This window comes from Eretmochelys imbricata, chromosome 26 (assembly GCF_965152235.1).
Source record: "Eretmochelys imbricata isolate rEreImb1 chromosome 26, rEreImb1.hap1, whole genome shotgun sequence".
Taxonomy (NCBI): Eukaryota; Metazoa; Chordata; order Testudines; family Cheloniidae; genus Eretmochelys; species Eretmochelys imbricata.
The window spans coordinates 2,190,480-2,209,785 of record NC_135597.1 but is presented as its reverse complement, the minus strand read 5'-3'; the positions used below and the strand labels follow the sequence as shown (position 1 = coordinate 2,209,785).

The 19,306-nt window shown below is 48.7% G+C and overlaps 1 protein-coding gene across 1 annotated transcript; it reads right to left on the bottom strand.

The window, feature by feature from the left end:
- Nucleotides 1-2,474: 2,474 nt before the first annotated feature.
- Nucleotides 2,475-7,623, bottom strand: NODAL (nodal growth differentiation factor). Its single transcript, XM_077805536.1, has 3 exons — nucleotides 7,311-7,623; nucleotides 3,650-4,461; nucleotides 2,475-2,627 (listed from the first exon to the last, which is right to left on the bottom strand). Exons 1-3 carry the CDS (start codon nucleotides 7,621-7,623, stop codon nucleotides 2,475-2,477), a joined length of 1,278 nt encoding a protein of 425 aa, XP_077661662.1.
- Nucleotides 7,624-19,306: the final 11,683 nt, after the last annotated feature.

The following is a 19,306-nucleotide window of genomic DNA, read 5'->3' as shown; positions in this document are numbered from 1 at the left end:
GCGCTCAGCCCTGCCACACAAAAGACAATCCACCCTCCCCAGGATCCCACTTGGGGGAAATGAGATCTCCTCATATTCTGCTGTGGGGAGTCAGCCCCTGGCACTTTGTGGCTTGCACAGTTGCCAACTTTCACAGGGTAAATAAGCACCCCGACTTTCACAATAAGACAAAAAACAAGCTAATCCTATTTCAAAACAAGCCAATCCCTAAAAACCCCAGCACTCTATGTGACTAGATCCCCCTGGCATGCAGTCCGGGACTGTGGTGGGCCTGCTGTGCATCCCGGACTCTCTGCCCCTGCTTGCTACAAGCCAAAAACTAGCCAACAAGCAACTCACAAGCCAATTAAACCAAAAATTAGCTCAATTTCTGTCTGTTTGGTTTTTTTCATGGGTTTGGCATGTCTGCCATGTTTGATCCTGCATGGTGCTGAGGGCCCCCCACTGCTGCTAAGGAATGCTCAGTGTCTTTGCAGCAGCCAGTGTTTGCTCCCTCACCAACAGGGACAGGATCGGGGCCCTGTGCTCGGTGTTGCTGAGCTGTAAGGGATTCCCTCTGCCACAGTAGCTCCCTCCCCAGGGGGCCTCAATGCACAAAGGAAGTACAGAGAGTGTGTGTGTATGTGGGGTGGGGTGGGGGTCCCATGGAGATTAAAGCCAAAGAAGTAATTGCAACGGTGAAAACAAAGCATGATTCTGGAATATGCCAGGCACCATTTTATTTAAATATGTCTGTCTGTTTATTGGTCAATAATACAAGAAAAGACCTTGTATTGTGGATCTAGTTATTTAATCATAGTGTAGTTATCATGGCTTTAACACCGTGAGTTAGATTTTAGAGGTAAAGGGGTACTGAAGAAGCTAGAAGCATGAGCTGAGCTGAGATTTTCAGTCCAGAGGAGTCCGGTACATTTCAGTCCAGACCTCTGCACCTCCATGATACTCACAAGTTTGCTTGCCAGTAGCAACGGTCTTGTTGTTTCTGGTTACAAGTGAGCCCTGCAGGGTTTGAGAGGAAGGATATTCTTGTGCTTAAGCTGTTGGCTAGGGCTAAGGAGGCCTGGGTTTAAATCCTGAGACTGTTACAGAATCCCCATGTGACCTTGGACAAGCCAGTGAATTGCTCTGTGCCTCAGTTCCCCATCTGTTCAATGAGGATAACAATAGTTCCTTTCTGCCACTCTTGTCTGTTTAGACTGTAAACTCTTCAGGGCAGGGACTGTCTGTGTATGTACAGCACCTCGCACGATGGGGTTCCAATCTGTGTACCCAGTTACCCAGTGTAATACTAATCCTAAAAAGAATGCCATGTGTTCATTGTAATAGAAAATATCTAAATTCCCGAGACTGTCTTAATATTTAATCACACTAATGGTTGAGATTTTCAAAGCAAACACCTGTGCCTCTCCTCTCAGCCAGACTGTAACAGGCCAGAACGTTTATCACACGTGGAAGAAAAACAAACAGCATTTGCCATGTTTAACAATAGTGAACAATAACAAAGGAGACCAAGCTAGTTGCATTCTCAATGGCTCTGTCCATTCCAAGGTCAAATGCTGCTCTCTGCCTCCTGGGTGCCTCGGCTGGGAGCAGAATTTGGCTCCTAACCTTTTTGCAAGAGATGCTTCACATCAAATATCCTGCAGACGAGAACATTTTCCCAGTGCAGTGTCCAGAAATACAGACTCCGAAAGGAAACCGTGCCGTCACAGCCCCAGAGGACAACGGCAGAGCAGTTAATGCCTATTGGTTTGGTTTAGACGAATAACACCGCATGTAGATAAGGGGAAGCCCACAGAAAGGAAAGTAACTAGCACGCTCCATTTTTTTAATTATTTATTTATTTATTTATTTATTTTATTTTATTTTGCTGGAAAACTGTTTTTGGGGGGTAGTGATAAAAATCTCTTGGCCTATATGCACGAAATATAGATCTATCTATTTACAACATTCACAGAACATTATGAAGAGCTATTTACACCTGAGTGAGTACCTTTTGCTGGCCAGCATTGGCCCAGTTCAGGCAAAGCTGCAGCAGGGGTTGCTGGGGAAGGCAACAGCCATGAAATTCCCCTTGCAGAGCTTGCCTTCCCAGATTCTCCCATCGGGGGTGGGGTCTAATGTCAAGGGGGGTGTTGTGCATTTCCCACAGCCCTGCCTTTATCCTCCTCAGTCTTCTTCCCAGCCTTCTCTAGTGAGGGCTGCCTGGAGAGGCCAGGTCGGAATCCCAAGAGGACAGCTCCACCAGGGCAGCTTGATCCCTGTCATGCATTAATCTGTGGGTGGGTGATGACCTGAGCCTTTGTCTTTATAAGCACTTAGACTTCAGATCCTTGTGGATTGGTTCCTGGCTGCACAGGGCTTATTCCCTGCCACCCCCAGGGCAGGACGAGCCTCGAGTCTCATGTTGGTAGCCTGCCTGTGCTCATCACTGAGCCGCAGGATCCCTGTCACCCAGAGGAGAACAGCTTGCTTTAGTTGCAGCCACATTCCTCAATGATCATGTCTTCATGGTGGCGGAGGACGACTTCCCCTTTCTCATAGTACAGCATGGAGAGCGGGCTCATCTTGACCGGAGCACAGGCTGGACAGGGGACCCGGTTGGGCTGGTACAGCTTAAGCAAACTCTGTTGGGAAAGGGGAAGGCGTTAGTCGTCTGGCTTGTACCAATGCAGCCTGTGGCCAAGGTTGGCCAACAAGTCTAGTGACTGTGGGTGCCCCACTTGAGACGCCTTACAGAGGCCTGATTCTTAGAAAGTGCTGAGCCCCCACCCTCTGGGAACCTGGCCCTGGCAAGTCCGCTCCAGCTGTGCACCCAAAATCACTAGTCCCTTTGGAAAATCACCAGCCAGGATTTGGGCCAGATTTTGCTCCCACAAAAAGTGCTGCTGTTATCTGTATCCTGGTAGCACACACTAGCCCCAGCCATGACCCAGGACCCCATTGTGCAAGGCACTGTACAAACAGAACAAGAGCTGCCCCTTGCCCCCAAGTAGTCCTTGCTCTGTGAGTAGCCCTGCTGAAATCGGTGAGGTTGCTCCTAGAGCACAGTACCCACTCAACAGCAGTATAGGTTCCCCTTATATAGCCTGGATGTACCCATGTTCCCAGGATAGGACCTGCTGCAGGTAAAGGAGCCAACCCTTGCACAGAACCCCATTGGCTCCGGCTGGCTGCAGGGCCTGACTGAGATTCCTGTGGCATGGAGGAGCTGCTTTCGGGGTGACGTTTCAGCTAGCGGATAGCGGCTGCTTGAGAACCTCCCCGCCACCCCAGTCTTAATTCACCCCAGTGTGTTTGGGTGGCAGAAGCCCTGTGCTCTGAGACATTTTAAAACTAGACTAGACTATACACTAAAAAGCACAGTGGCCAATCCTGCAATGGCTTTAGGATGGGAAAGGGGACATGGACTGTAGGCTTAATGGGTCCTTCCCGTTTCGAATGTCTCTGGTTCTAGGATGCTGTAGTTGGCTTAGCATTTTACATGAGATGAAACTTGGGAAACTGCCCACTATTCTTTGTGTTTCACTATAATCTCCATGCTCAGCAGACCACACCCTGCACAGAGCCAGGGGACCGCTCATCCCATAGTGCTGGGGGGCAGTTTAGGGAACCTCTGCTCTAGCAGAGAGGAAGAGGCCTCACTTACCTGGATATATGCATGGTTAGTTGGTTTGAAGGTCTCATCCACGGGCGCTGGGCACTCTCCCGCACACCGATAGGCGTTGTACTTCTTGGGGTAGACAATCCAGCTTCCCCAGCCAGTCTGCTCAAAGTTCACGATCATATCCACCCTCTTGCACAGAGACCTGCCTTCCTCCCCCAGGCCCGGGGTGGAGAGGTCGGCCATTTTAATCCTTCGCTTCTCCTGCTTGTTCCGGCGGTGCCGGCGGTTCCCCAGCTCTTTGGAGGCGTTGTCAATCATGACATGCTTGGAGGTCTCCGCAGTTCTGATGAGGGTGGATGCCCAGGAGGGCTCTGCTGAAGGTTTATCTTTGGAGAAGACGACCAGCAGGACCTTGTCCGTCACACCATGGGACACGGCTGGCTCCGCCTGGCTGGAGCCACTGGAATTCTGCACACCTGTCAAGTCAGTGACATTACTGTCTGACCCAGTCCGCTCCTGCCCCTGGGAGCCCTGAGCATCTGCATGCTTCCCGTTGCCGGAGGCCACCCCTTGGTGGAGCCAGGCCTGGAGCAAGCTGGTGACGTTGAACACTCTCCAGGAGGAGTGGCTGACCGCAGGACTGCTGGTGAAGGTGCCCAGGAAGAGCCTGTCCACGCAGGTCTGGTTGCCCTGGCGCTTGTGCTCATGGCTGTGGTAGATGTCCACCGTCACGTTGTGGGCCTGGGGGAAGGACGGCAGGCGGACCCGCAGTTCGGCTAGCCTCACCTCATGGCTGCTGGAGATGGAGGTCAGGTCGAAAGAGAGAGTCCAGTGATCCCCAGCCTGGAGAGAACCTGCGAGAGACCAACACAGTGCCAGAGATGAGGGACCTGTCCAGCACAAAGCATTCACCCCACAGCCCCTTCTGGGGACTGTAAAGAATCCAGGGGTTGCCCACGGGGCACTGGTACCGCAGTGAGGGGTGGGCAGAGCTGCAATGCCCCCAGGAGAGCACTGGGGGGGGGTGGCACAATGCCTCTTGGAGCTTCTGGGGGTGCAGCTGCTGTGTGCCTGCTAACACCCTCACCCCACCATGACCATGAAGGCCAGGCCTGCTGGTTGGTGCATGGTGGAGCAGGGCAATGGGCCAGGCCTGGGGGAGCAGTCCTCTCGCTTTCACAATGGTCCCTTTCCCCTGGGTGTGGGATGCTCTGCCCCGTTCCAATGGATCTCCCCCAGCCTGGACCCAGATTACCCCCCTACTCCCCACATGGGGAGTCGTATCTTGTTTATTGGTTTAATTCGCTGGGTTCTGCCTAGGGTGGCACAGCAGGTAGGGGCCAAGGGGGCAAGGCGCCTTCTCTACCTTCTTTACATGGGTCCCATAAGGGCCAGGGAGAACTGCCGCTCTGTGCACTGCTCCCTACACCCCGGCCCCAGCTCCATCCTTTGCCCCGGGGCATCAGCCGCCTTGCCCGGCCTTCACGCAGGAGAGCATGTTGCCCCTCACCAGGGGAGGTAGGAATAGACCCACAGCATCTGCACCCCCCTGGGGCTCCTGGAACATCTGCCTCCCCCAAGTATTCTGCCTCCCAGTGCTGGCCCTGGGGCACTGCAGTACCACCCTGTCCTGGCCTCACTGTGGGCTGGGCCTTGGTGGCCCTGGCCAGGCCTTTTCTATAGTATGTATTTAGGTGTCCTGTTCTCTAAAGGCACAAAGCCATCCCTCCCTGGGCCGAATGAGCTATGCAGCAGCTTCCCCAGAGCCAGGAAGTATGGCAGGAGTGAACCTCAAACTTCACCCTGCTTTCCCCCACCAACACCAGCCCCGCCGGAGCAGCTGAGGCTTTAATGCACCCCAGTACTGCAGTCTAGTACTAAATGGTGGTCACACCCCCAACAAGAGGGGCAGATCTAATCCTATGCCCTCTGCTCTACAGGAGGTCAAACTGCGACTCCTCCCCATATCCACCAGCTGCTTCTCCCAGTATCTCTTCCACCTTACCAGGACTGAGCTGCAGCCAGCTTGCCCTGACCATGCCCCAGTCTTACCAAGCACTGATTAACACAGTCCTGCCGTTAATGAGGGCTGGGGGGGTTCAAGGAACCTCTAAGGGAATGCATGATCAAAATCTCATTAAAATTCAATGGGATTGTGGCTTCTAATTCACTTAGATGCCTTTGAAAATCCCAGCCGAAGTAGTTTCCCTTTGTTGGGTTGTTTGAAAATGTAAAGCACCATGGCATCCACCAGTCAGCCAGACTAGGCTTTGATATCCCATCCATTCCCATAGGATCAGAGTCCTGCGTAAATACCTACTTCTCACCTAGTGCTTTTCATCAGTTGTTCTCAAAGCCCTTTGCAAAGGGGATGGGGAAACCGAGGCACAGAGTGGTAAAGTGACTTGCCCAAGGTCACTCAGCAGCAGTGGCAGAGCTGAGTCCTTACCCAGGGGTCTAGCTCCTAACCCACACTGCCTCCTGATAGAATTGTTCATTAATGCTGTTCATGCTGTTGGGTAAAATTGGCAAATTTTACCCAAGTGACTTAGGGTAGGTGCTTTTGAAAATGCTCCCTGTTGTCAGTTATTTACAGCATTAATTAAATAAAGTCCTGCGACTTAGAGTGGAGAAAACAGGAATTATGCTGATGGGAAGAAGCCCCACCCTTATTCCAAAGCACTAGAATAAGATTTACCAGGGTGTCTGTTTCCTTCCTTCTAGGGACTTTGCTAGGTGGTTGGTTATTTCAAACTTTCCTGTATCTGGCCGTGCTTGCTTCTGCAGCTATTTTAATGTTTGCTTGCCATTATACAGTCGTTTTTCAGAATCGGAGGCCACTGCTGCAGTCGGCAGGCCGAGGGCTCCCATGAATGGAGTTAGAAATGCAATGCCCTAAGGCTTTGAAAACTGCCTGGTGAATTAGACAGTCTGTTCCCTTCGCCGTCCCAAGGGGCTGTTCTCCTTGCTGTATCCATGTTCTCCTTTGCATCCAACAAGCAGTTCATTAAAATCGCTGCACCGTGCCCCTAAATACTGCAATAGCACCCAGATTCTACAGCCTGAGACAGGACACCGGCGTGTTTAAGGGCACTAGCCAATCTCCCTGATCCCATGCTGGCCTGTGGCAGGCTGAGGAAGGGACCTACTCCTCTGTACAAAGATTTGCCTTTCCAAATAACCTGCCAGCCAAAGCTTGGATCCCAAGGGTAACACCTTAGCTTTTTTCAACCACTGGCAGGGGAAGCTAGGGCAAGCGTCCTCCCACTGCAGAGTTCAGGATCCAGGCTCAGGCTGACCCCTTCAGAGCAAGACATCCCCGCCCCCGCCCCCACTTCCCCCCTCCACATTTCTCTCCCCACATGCCACCCGTTAACAAAACAGCAACTGGCTATTGCCCAAGCTTGTTCCTGCCAGATGTCAAAACAGTACAGATGTGGATTGGGTCCCCATGGGGTCCCTTCTTCACAGACGTCTGGGGTCCCAATCCACAAAAGCAATGGCAAGAGAAGCACTGGAATAGCCAAGGCCCAACAGGGGAGAGTCTGATAAGCAGCAATCAGTCAATGAGGTCCTGACAAACCTGAGGGCTCAACCCCCATCACAGCATTGCTGCTGCTGAGCCAGGTCCTAGGGCAAGCTAGAAACACAGGGAAGGAAGGAAGGAAGAAAGAAAGAAAAAGAAAAAATGAACATCACCTACTTCTAGCTACGAGGCTTAAGACTGAGTCAGATTCCTGCAGTGCTGATGCCTCCATGGTGGGCTGTCCCAGGTGATTCCCAATGACGAGGGATCTATACAGCTGCATCATGTACAAGGGGTACCGGAGAGCAGGGTGTGGGTGCCGGAAGCCACGGACTGTAGACAAACTCTTTAGCCCTGGGCTAGATCCTGCTGTATGTAACTGCTGCTCATCCTTCTGCTGTGAGAGACCGGTCGACTCTGACATGCCCAGCTGCATGAGGATGAGAGCCCAACACACTAGCTCCAAGCCGCACGTGTTCCTGGGTGGCATAGCTGCTGCTGCTTCTCTCCAAACTAAGCTTCTTACGCTTCCCTCTGGCTCCTTTCAACACCCGGAGCTGTCTGGCTCTCTGAGTCTTTCCTCTTCACTGCTGCCTATTGACACTATATACCTGAGGCTCCCTGAGCAGGCTCTAGCCTGCAATCCTTTGATGTCAACACTCCCTCCATCCTGAGTCCAGAGCTGTCAAACCTTCTACAGTCTCCACATGGTCCCTATTCTTATGCAACCCCTCCCTCTAATGAGGAAGTGATGGGAAGACACACAGAGCAGGTGATTAATTACCTCTCAAAACTCTTCTCCATTATGCATTGGCCCAAACTGGAATGTGGCCTGAGTGATAATTTCCCAAGGGCCTGAGAATGGTCAGATCCTGAAATTCCCCTTCATCCTGGTGTATTTGCTGGTGGCTTCTGCTTTTACACTTTGCCCAGAGTGGGGGAATCTGGATTTGGGTGGCAATGTCTCTGGTTGTTAGATGCTCATGATTTCAGTCTGGGTGATTGCCCTGTGACACTTGTGAAAAGGGGGCTGTGGAGGTGAAGGGTGAATTGTTTTATCTGGGACACTTTGCAGTGCAATAAGTGCAAAATCGAGTTATTCGGAGCATGGAAACAGGCTGGCTGATTTTAACAGCAGCAAATTGGAAGTGAAGTGTCATGAGAGACAATATTAAGCTCAATCTTTGTATGATCAGGAAAGCACTGAGACTGCAGTACCAGAAGAACAAAGAGGAGAGATTTCAGAGTAGCAGCCATGTTAGTCTGAATGCTCAAATAAATTGGTTAGTCGCTAAGGTGCCACAAGTACTCCTTTTCTTTTTTCAAAATGGAGAGAGAAGGCCATGGAATTTCACTCCCTGTTTTTGCTTGTTTCTTTAGTTTTGTAAAGAACCTACCAGCTCCCTTTTACTGCAAGTCCCATTAGAAAATCAAATTCTCTCTGTATGCCCATTCTGGAGTGAAGTTAGCTAATAACTGAATTTTACTAACCAATAACAGGAAGCAAAATGCTTTTTTTGAAAACATCCCATTTCAAAGCAGAATTTTCATCTCTTCTTCAACCGATCAGAGAAACTCACATCAGTAACATGCCCTGAGATCAAAGGTTGGTCGTGTGTTCAGTCTGGTTTACGTTGTGCCGTACCATTTTATAAATCAGCAGAGTCCTCCTGGGTAACGCTCTTTACAGCAGCATTGTCACATTGCCGAGCATTTCCCTGGTACCCATCGCGGTGCTGGGAGAGTGCTGTGCCGCTGGGAGTGCTCCTGTCGCAGGAGGCATCCGATGTGGCCACTTCATTTTTATGGCATCTTTCATAAAGAGTAAGGGCGCTGATCGAGTCCTGGCCAAATTCTAATTAGGATAATTATATTTTGGCTCCCTAAATTCCACCCCCAGCATTTTCAGTCAGATAGAATATTCTCCTCCTAACAATAGGGTTATTTTAGGGTAAGATGCTACTCTGCATGAGAAGGGGGATCAGAACCTGGCCTGGGGAGAGTCAGGACATACCAGGTGTTTGTGGGAAAAGTCAGGAATTGAACAGCGATCTCCCAAGTTCTAGTCTACTGCCTTATATCCAAAACTAAATCAGGCTCCTACATCTTTATATCCTGTCTATCTACTGCGCAATTTTTATTTATTATACGTGCCATCTGAAGCAGGTATATTAGAGGACAATAATGAGTGTAATTTAGTCCCCAACCTTGATGGAATAATAGATGTGTAAGGTCTGTAGGGAACTGTCTGGCTCCATGTGATTCAATGGATCTTTCAGCTAACACGGAGTTCCGAAGGTAAGCTCTGGCGTACAGAGATCTCTTGTGGATTTGCCACTCCTTGAAGGATTTTGGGCCCATAAGCCAGCGATCCTGTACCCATTTAAGGACCCAGTGGTTTCCTGTGTGGAAACTTATGGAGGAAATTTGAGTGCAGGATCTGGTCTTGTGTCATTTTTTCCCCCATCTGTGATGGGAATAAACTGGATAATAATCTATGGAATAAAAACATTTGTTTGCTTAGTCCAGTTGTACATTGACACAAGCCGCTGCTGTAGGTGAGGCATGTTCTTTGCCTTGCAGCTCTCCAGCTGGAGGGGCCATGAGGGAAAGTTTCGATTCCTGCTCCACCACAGACTCCCTGTGTGACCTTGGGAAGTCACTGAGTCTGTCTTGCCCCAGTTCTATCCATACGATGGGGACAAGACCACTTCCTTCCTGACAGAGGTGTGGTGAGGATAAATGCACTACTCGGTGAGGCGGGTCACACCGAACATACATAACTGGAGACCGCCCATCCTTAATAGGAGAAGAAGCGTATGTCCTGGGTCACCACCAAGCTTGCCCCCGAAACCAATGTCTGCCACTGCTCTAACCAAATCTATGCCCTTGGAAACCCGCCTCTCCCCGAAGAAACAGACCAGTGTCCTGGCCTCCTTCTCCTCATTTAATAACCCTCAAGGACTCTCCAGCCAGCTACCATAATGAGATCTGCAGCAGCAAGACCAGCCACCAAACGCTAACCCCTCCCGACAGAGGGGAGGAAGCTGGGACTCTAGGAAGAAGGGCACCAGCCCCTCTGGTGCCGTGGAGAACACCTCTGAGCACTCTCTGTTCTCCCAGCCTGCAGCCCTGCCAATACATGAAAGAATCCATCCTTGTTCTGATGCTTCGGATTTCACTTGAAGGTCCAATCAACTTCAAAGCAAATCCTTTCATCTTCTTGATTTGAAGGGACGTTCCAGCATTGATCCACAATCTACTCGGGTTTGTTTCCTTTGTTTCCTTTCATAGTTCCTCGGGCCTTGGCAATGTGACGCCACGTGTCTGGAACCTGCATCTGACCTTGTGTCTGCCACGGGCAGTGGAGGAGTCGCAGTTGCCACTACAAGAGGCAATGATGCCCCACCCATCGGATTGCAAGGTAAGGCAAGACGGCTAGAAGCTCATTGGAGGCTAACCCAAACAACGGGCCAGATTCATCCCTGGCTCAATCCCCTTTACTCCCATGGAGTTACACCAGAGGTCAACTTCATCCATTATGCTAAGCTCTGAAAGCTGCTGAATGCAGCTTCAGTGGACCACCAAGGAGAGTGGGTTACAAAGGCAGAGGGTCTCCTAATGAGACCTCCCTGCCAGTGGCCCTGGAGAGTTCAGCCCCTGGTACTGGGACCAAGAGCCTCCCAGCTGACCTTACCTGTTGGAATGGGATATAAAGTGAGAGGCATCTGTGGATTAGTGGGTCCCAGACAGCTTAGTGCAGATTGTCACCAACAGCTTCATGGCACCCACAAATGAACAGGAAGCCAGTACCAAGACCTGAACACGGGTGCAATAAGACCATAGTGACCTGCCTGCTTAGATCATCTGGGTATATCTAATTTAACCAATTCCCTGCCATTGTAGGCATCACCCCAGTCCCTCCTACTCTCTGCCTGTGGCATACAACAGTTTAGTCTCCTGAGGGCTGTAATATTTTGGTCTAATTCAGGTGGTTGTGCTTGGTGTGCTGTGGCTGGGTGGGGCTTAGTGGCCTGTGGTACACAGGCGGCCAGACGATATGGTCCGGTAAGGCCAAAAGGGACCAAACTTTATGGCTCGGTCAGAAGGCAGATTGCTTCATTGCATTGCATGGCAAAGGCATGGATGTCCACTGTGAGGCCACCATCTCTTGGCCAGCCACAGATGGGGAAAGGTCCTTGTGCCCACGAGCTGTGACAGATCCAACTGGAGTCCACCTTGCTGAAAGGCCGGCAAACGTTCCCAGTACTTCCTTTTGCTGCCACTACCATGGCAACCTCCTTTTGCTTTTGCAGCAGCTGGCTTGCTGGCACCCAGGTCTGTCAGCCACACATTTTGGATGCTAGAGTCTCCTTCAGCTTTGATGATGACACCTCCTTTTTAGTGTATACATGCAGTCCAGGCTGTTTCACCATCTCTCCGGTGTCTTCACACACTGCACTCATTGAATAGAAGGGGAGAGGAAACCTATCCCTTTATGAGAGCGCAATTTCCCTGGGCTGCCCTCTGGGGTTTCTCACAGAGGAAGGTGTTGGAATCACTTTCAGAGTAGCAGCCGTGTTAGTCTGTATCCACAAAAAGAAAAGGAGGACTTTTGGCACCTTAGAGACTATACTCAAATAAACTGGTTAAGCTTTCGTGAGCTACAGCTCACTTCATCGGATGTGTACGCTCTTTGGGCCAGACACTGTGTCTGCATACAGGAAAGAATGTATGTTTGAGGCAGGAATGGTGATAGTTAAACTGACTCGAATGGAATAGAAGTAAATCCATTTTTTTTTCAATGTGCCTTAGGTGTTGTAGAGAAGAATTAGTAATAATTAAAAGGGAAGCTGCTATCTTGATGATCAGATAATGCAGAATAGGCTGGAAAACCTCGGCTCTGAGAAAGTGCTGGAAATCAGTGAGTGCCTGGAAAGCAAGTTCTGTCACTTGTTATGTTTTGCTTTTAGTTTGTTTTATGCAGCGCACAGCTGTCCAACCAACTGTAAGATCAGCCAGGCATAAAGTTTGAAAGAAATGGTAGAACTTGTCTAACACAGATCAGTAGCTCTATTGAAACAGAACTTTTTTTTAAAAAAAAGTTCTATCCCTCTTGCTTATCCCTGAGTGCATATATACCCAAACATTTAGCTCTGATGTAAGCAGGTACAACTTTGCGGGTTTCAAGGCTGTTCAAGGAGCAGCCTCAAATTCAGCCAGGTGTGAACATTTTCAAAAGCACTTAAGTCCTATTTTCAAAAGTGACATGGGCACTTACGCCCCAATGAAAATCAATAGGAGTTAGGAGCCTAAATACCCTTGTGGCTCTGGGCCTTAGGAGCTTACTTTAAATTCAATGGGGGTTAGGCTCCTAAGTCACTTTACATGCTTTTGAAAATGTTACTTTGGGTCTAAAATTGCAAAAGTAAAGTATTTCTGGGGTCCACTGCCACTAAGGAGCCATAAAAAGATGTCTGTCTGCTACAGACATTTTAAGCTTGGACATTTTGTGGCAGTATTGTTTGCATGTTTCCCTTTACTCAAGCAGAGTTGTTATTATTCATGGATTCATTTTTCCCTAATGCAAATACAGGAATGTTGCCTCTGGGAACGTATTGTACTACATTGCTTTCTAGCATTCATCTTTCTCTTTCCAGGCAAGTCCCCATGAGCTGGTCTCTGACGTGGGTTCCTACTGCCACCCAGCGGCCAGAGAAGTAAATCTTCTCTTTTCCTTACTGGTTTCAGAGTAGCAGCTGTGTTAGTCTGTATTCGCAAAAAGAAAAGGAGGACTTGTGGCACCTTAGAGACTAACCAATTTACTTGAGCATAAGCTTTCGTGAGCTACAGCTCACTTCATCGGATGCAACCGATGAAGTGAGCTGTAGCTCACGAAAGCTTATGCTCAGGTAAATTGGTTAGTCTCTTAGGTGCCACAAGTCCTCCTTTTCTCTTTTCCTTACTGTCTTTTTGGTCTATTTTCCATTTCTCCCCAGCACGCAGTTAACATAGAAGATTCCAGCGCTCTCCACTGCTATTAACTTTTCCCCAGCATGCAATATCTGGAATGAAGTGGGGCTATATTTCCCCCATCTTGTGAAACACACTGTCCATATTCTCACCACAGTTATTCTGGCCTACCGAGAGGAACCAGGTAACTATAGCTTAGTTAACTTGACATTGATCTTGGGAAAAATCATGGAAAGGCTGATACAGGACTCAGTCAGTAAAGAATTAAAAGGTGGTAGCATAATTAATGCCAATCAGCACAGCTGTCTGGTCAGCTAAACTCAATATCATTTTTATGAGATTACAAGTTTAATTGATAAAGGTCATTGTGTTGACATGGAAAAACTTGAATAAAGCATTTGATTTAGACCTTCCCAGTAAGAGCACTATATAAAATCAGTATAGCTCATATTACGTAGATTAAAATCCAGCGAACTGGTCGATTTTTTACAAGGCAATTGTAAGTGAGGAATCCTCCTCCAAAGGAGGGGTTTGCAGTACAACCCCACAGGGATCTGTTCTTGGCGCAATGCTATTCAATATCTTTATCTATGATCTGGAAGGAAATATAAAATCATTGCTGGTAAAGTTTTCAGATGACACATGAATTGGTAGAGTGGCAACTAATGATGAGGATAGTCAGCTATACAGACCGGCTTGGATTGCTTGGTACGCTGGGCTCACGTGAACAGCAGGTGTTTTAATACAGGCAAATGCAAAGCCCTACATCGAGGAACCAAGAATGTAGGTCTCAATTAAAGGATGGGGTGGGGAAGTACCCTGGAAAGCAGTGACTTTGAAAAGGATTTGGGGGGTCACGGGACGTGATCTCCCAGCGTCATGCTGTTGCTAACAGTGCTAAGGCAACATAAGCTGGGGAATATCAGATAGGAGTAGCGAAGGAGTATTCGCTTTGTATCCAGCATTGGCGAGACCGTTACTGGAATGGTTGGATTCTTTATCACATAAAAGTCTCTAAGTCAAGACTGGATGTCTTTCAAATATATGCTGTAGTTCAACTACAAGTTATGGGCTTGATACTGGAATCACTGAAATTTGATGGCCTTTTCTGATGCAGGCTTAAAATATATTCATCTATGTATAAAGCTCAGAAGAACATAAGAATGGCCACACTGGGCCAGACCAAAGGTCCATCCAGCCCAGTATCCTGTCGTCTGACAGTGGCCAATGCCAGGTGCCCCAGAGGGAATGAACAGATCAGGTAACCATCAAGTGATCCATCCTCTGTTGCTCCTTCCCAGCTTCTGGCAAACAGAGGCTAGGGACTCCATCCCTGCCCACCCTGGCTAATAGCCATTGGTGGACCTGTCCTCCATGAACTTATCTAGTTCTTTTTTGGACCCTGTTATAGTCTTGGCCTTCACAACCTCCTCTGGCAAGGAGTCCCACTAACTGACTAACTGCATTGTGTGAATAAATACTTCCTTTTGTTTGTTTTAAAACTGCTGCCTATTAAAATAGTAGTTGTTTAAACTAGAAGTTAGTATTAAAATAGAAGTAGTTTGATCTATGTTAATGATGGTATATGGCTCATAGCACTGCATTTAGATGTACTGTAAGTTGCACATGAGTAAGTTGGTGTGAATATGAATTTAATTTGAGGGTAAACTGTTGTAACTTACCCAGCAAAGGGGCAAAAGGGTAGGGTTGTAGCAGGAAAAGCAACAAACAGGAGAGCATAGGGAGCTGTAAGATACAGTAAAGGGAGAGACTGATACCTCTTAAATGCTCCTGTTCGTCTTGCTAGCAGGAGTTTGTTAGAAATCAGTTACTTCAAACAGATGATCCATATTGCCATTTTAGGATGAAAATGCAACGGATTTCTTGACACATGATTTTGATTGGTATCTGATCCAGCACAGATTGAAATGGCTCTGGATGGAGATGGAAGCATAGCAGAGTACCAAATGCACATTCTCCCCCTCCACACTCAACTCTGCACATGCTCAGAACGTCAAGGATCTGCTCTGTCTCTAGCTCAGGATCAAAGAGTCCAGTTATGGTCCCACAGCCACTTAGGAAAATGAAAAAAACATTTTTGTTTCTTCCTTCTGAAGTGTTCAAAATATTGATGGCTTTTAAAGGCATTTAAAGCCAAGAGAATTTTGACTTCAAACAGACTGATCTTGAAAGTCTGCTTTCGCTCTGAGGGAAACAGACTCATTAAACTCAACTGGGGCAAAATGCTACACTCTGATGCAGGCAACGTACCTCGATTCCCAGTGCATGCATAGAACTCAGTCGGAGAGGGGATCATAGGAATGGTCCTTTCAGTCTCACATCTTGTCTCCAACAGCCACCAGTACCAAGTACTTCAAAGGAAGGTGCAAGAAACCCCATTTTGGACAATAATGGAATAACCCACCCAGATGGAGAGTTTCTGGTGTGAGCAGAGATGTGGGTGAGAAGAATTGTGTATACTCCTGCAGCGCTCGAGCCAGAAGGACTTGGAGAGACTCAAGCCCACAAGATTGCCACATCTGAAACCCACAACTTCAACTTCCCAGCCTCTTATGGGCCAGAATTGATTCCCTGCGGGTAAAGAAGGATTTCCCTGTCTGAGTTCCACACCTCTGCTGTCGGGCTCAGCGCTTGGCAATGTGGGATGTCCCCTCCCCAGGCTTGACAGTCACCACTCCAGCCCGAGCCATAACATCTACACAAGCTCTGCTACCACTGACCTAGGCCTGGAGGTCTCCCCAGGTGCAGTGTTGATAGGCCCTGAGCAACCGAGGGAGACGACTGGACTAGCAGTGAGCATGCAGTGTGGTGATGCAGGAGATGGATGGGAAGGGGGTAGGGGGCTGAGAGAAGATCAGGAAGCTGGACAGGGGCCTGAGGAAAGAAGGGCAGGAGGAGGATGGGGTTGGTCAGTGTCTGGGGGCGAGAGAGATGGAAGGATGCCATTAGTGGTAAATTAAGGGAGAGACTTTCAGCACCAACAGGCTGGACAGCAGCTCCCCTAGATGAGAACTCCAGGGCAAGAAGGCAGCTCCAGGGCATTGTTACAATCCCTTTTATTTCCTCCCTGGCCAAGGTGGGCCTTTGCTTTGCCTTCTGTCATTAGTTACTATTTACGTAGACTGCAGTGACTTCCCAAATTCACAATCATCTAGGCCACCAACATAACCCCAGCCATAGTATTTCACCCAGTGATTCCTACTGAGCCCAGCATTTAGTACTGGAACTAGTGCACTCTGTTGAAAGAGACATCCACTCTACCCTTCAGAGGGAAGGGTACACCAGCATCCCAGCAGGGACTGCTCTCCACAACTCTGCCCTCATTTTATGGCTTCTTACAGCTCTCATCATTGAAATATGTAGGTGTCACTGGACAATGATAGGTTTCAGAGTAGCAGCCGTGTTAGTTTGTATTTGCAAAAAGAAAAGGAGTACTTGTGGCACCTTAGAGTAGTTAAAGAAGGAGGCTAAGATTTGCAATAACAGGTGCTCAAAGTAAAGCTCCTGAGTCCATATCTAGGCACCCACAGAAATAACCTGATTATACAGGTCAACTCCCACTAATTGAGTTAGACTCCTAAATCCAGACTTAGGTACCAAACTGGAGTAACGCATTTTTAAAAATCTTTCCCTAAATTTGGGTAAGATCCCTCTAGATGATCCTTTCCCCCTCTTTTAATAAATGAACATATTTGCCTCAACCTTTATCCAGATTGTGCCATTCCTATTTGTCAGTTACTATATGTGACAATCTTATCTTCGCTATCAGTGTTCAGATACCAAGGTGATAAGTACCTTAGTGATACTGTTAAATTGAGAAAGAGACCCAGCAAAGTAATAGAAGAGCTGATCTGAGACTCTAAATAACAAAAGCATATGGGATGATAAGACAGCATTTGCTTCTGTACAGGCCTATTTCTTCCTGCTTTTTGTCTGTCTGAGCCCCAAACCGCTATATAATAGAGGGGAGCAGATGGGTCCTAATACCAAGGAGACCTTGTTTTCTTTGGTAAATTGGACATTCATCTTTAGTAAATTGGACATTTGTAGCACTCCAAGGCCCCCATCATGACTGGGGTGAGGTGGTAGGGGGTGTCATTGTACTGAGGAAACTCCAAACGTAAAAGAAAAGGACAGTCCAGGCCCCAAGTACTTTACAACCGGAAAAGGGACAAGAGGCAACAGGACAACATGGCATAGACCAGGCTGACAGAAACAGGCAGGCAAGGTTGCATAGTCAGTAAGCTCAGCATGACATTTGGAGGTTTTAAAGGTCCAAATAAGACCAATTCTGAAGAGATCATGGTGATGGGTGCAGCGTAAGGACATGAATAGGATAGAATATTAATGAATCACTACTTGGCCACACACCTCGCCAGGATCACTAGGCAGTGTACCTGGGCATAGAGATGGGTCATTAGAAGGCACTGGTGTAGGACAGGGTCTGTGCATACTGAGTTGGGAAAGGCATTTGTCCAACTCTTGCTCAGTTGGTACAAAGGTGGATGTACAGCTAATGGCAAGGTTGATGCTGTTATTTCATCCTTTGATGTTCCATGTTTTAAACCAGTCACATAGCGCTTCAGAGGGCCTCGCTGAACAGATGGGAATTCTCCTTTGATGTCTCAGGCTCATTCAATCACAGGGCTTTTCCTTCTCTGGTGGAAAATATTGCAAACTTTTGAGAAAAGATTCGTATTCCTTTTGGCGATTCCTGACAGGCTGTGAAGGCTGGGGATCTGGGCACAGGACCAGGAGCCAAGAACAGCAGAGTTCTTCTCTTGGATCTGTCAGTGAATCATTATGTGACCCTGGGCAAGTCACTTTGCCTCTCTATTCCTCCGTTTCTCCCCCTGTAAGATAGGGATAGTATTTCACACGGATGCTGGGATGGTCAAGGCCTTTGTCCCTCTCAAGTTAATGGGACTATTGACATTGACTTCAATGAGAGCCCCATTGTCTGTGATGTTTGAAGCAGGTAATGTTTGTGCAGTGCTTTGAAGATGAAAGTCACAATAGAAGTAGTAATTACGCTGCAAGAGACTGGCTAGTGAACCACTTCCCTCTATTAGATTATGATCTGAGATAAACCTTACCTGTATTGAAGTAGTTCCTATAAGCTAGTGGTTGTCAACCAGGAGTCTGGGGGCCCCCTGGGAGGGCGACAAGCAGGTTTCACGGGGGCTGCCAACCAGGGCTAGCATCAGACCTGTTGAGGTCCAGGGCAGAAAGCTGAAGCCCCACCACATGGGGTTCAGGGCCCCGAGCTTCGGCCCCGAGCTTCAGCCCCATCCCCTGGGGCTGAAGCCGAAGCCTGAACAAGTTAGTTTTGCAGGGTCCCCTGTGGTGTGGGTCTCTGGGCAATTGCCCTATTTGCTAACCCCGAACACCAGCCCTGGCTTTTATATGCAGAAAACCAGTTGTTGTGGCACAGCTGGACCATGGAGTTCTATAGCGTGTTGTGGGAGTTCGGAAAGAGAACCCCGATATAGGCCTCCAATGGAGGATCAAAGCCCCATTGTGGTAGGTCTGGATAGACAGACATATCCCTTCTTCAGAGTTTAAAAGCTTTATTTTGAGGAAAGGCGCAACTGGGGCGGGTGGAGGGGCAGTAAACTAAGGCAGGACAAAGTAATAGTGATACTGATGCATTTTAATGGAGACAAACCGATGAGTTGCAGCAATCTCAGGTCAGCAGCTGGCCTTTTGGCAGAACGGCTTATCTTCAGCGGTAGATAGATTCCTGCCTTTCCTAGATTCCTGGGAGCCTGCTGAAGTCACAGCCTAGCAGTATGACTTCAGCATCATGGGGCATGATACTCCGACGCAGGCGGGGGAGTCACTGCACGGCGGTGGGGGGGCACGCAGCGCGGCACAGCACAGTGATGTCACTATGCTGCAGTGGGTGATGTCATGGTGTGGCAAGGTGATGTCACTGCATGGCCTGGTGATGTCACTGCACCGCAGTGGAGTGAGGTCACGGCACAGCACATCACGGTGATGTCACTGTGCCGCGGTGGGGTGATGTCATGGTGTGGCAAGGTGAGGTCACGGTAAGGCCCGCTGACGTCACTGCCCCTCCATGGTGGGACGCTGCGCTGCCATCGCCCCTTTCGGGACGGGGAGGGAAATCTCGCGAGAGCCCAGGTGTGAGTTTGGCGCGACTGCGCGGGAGGAAG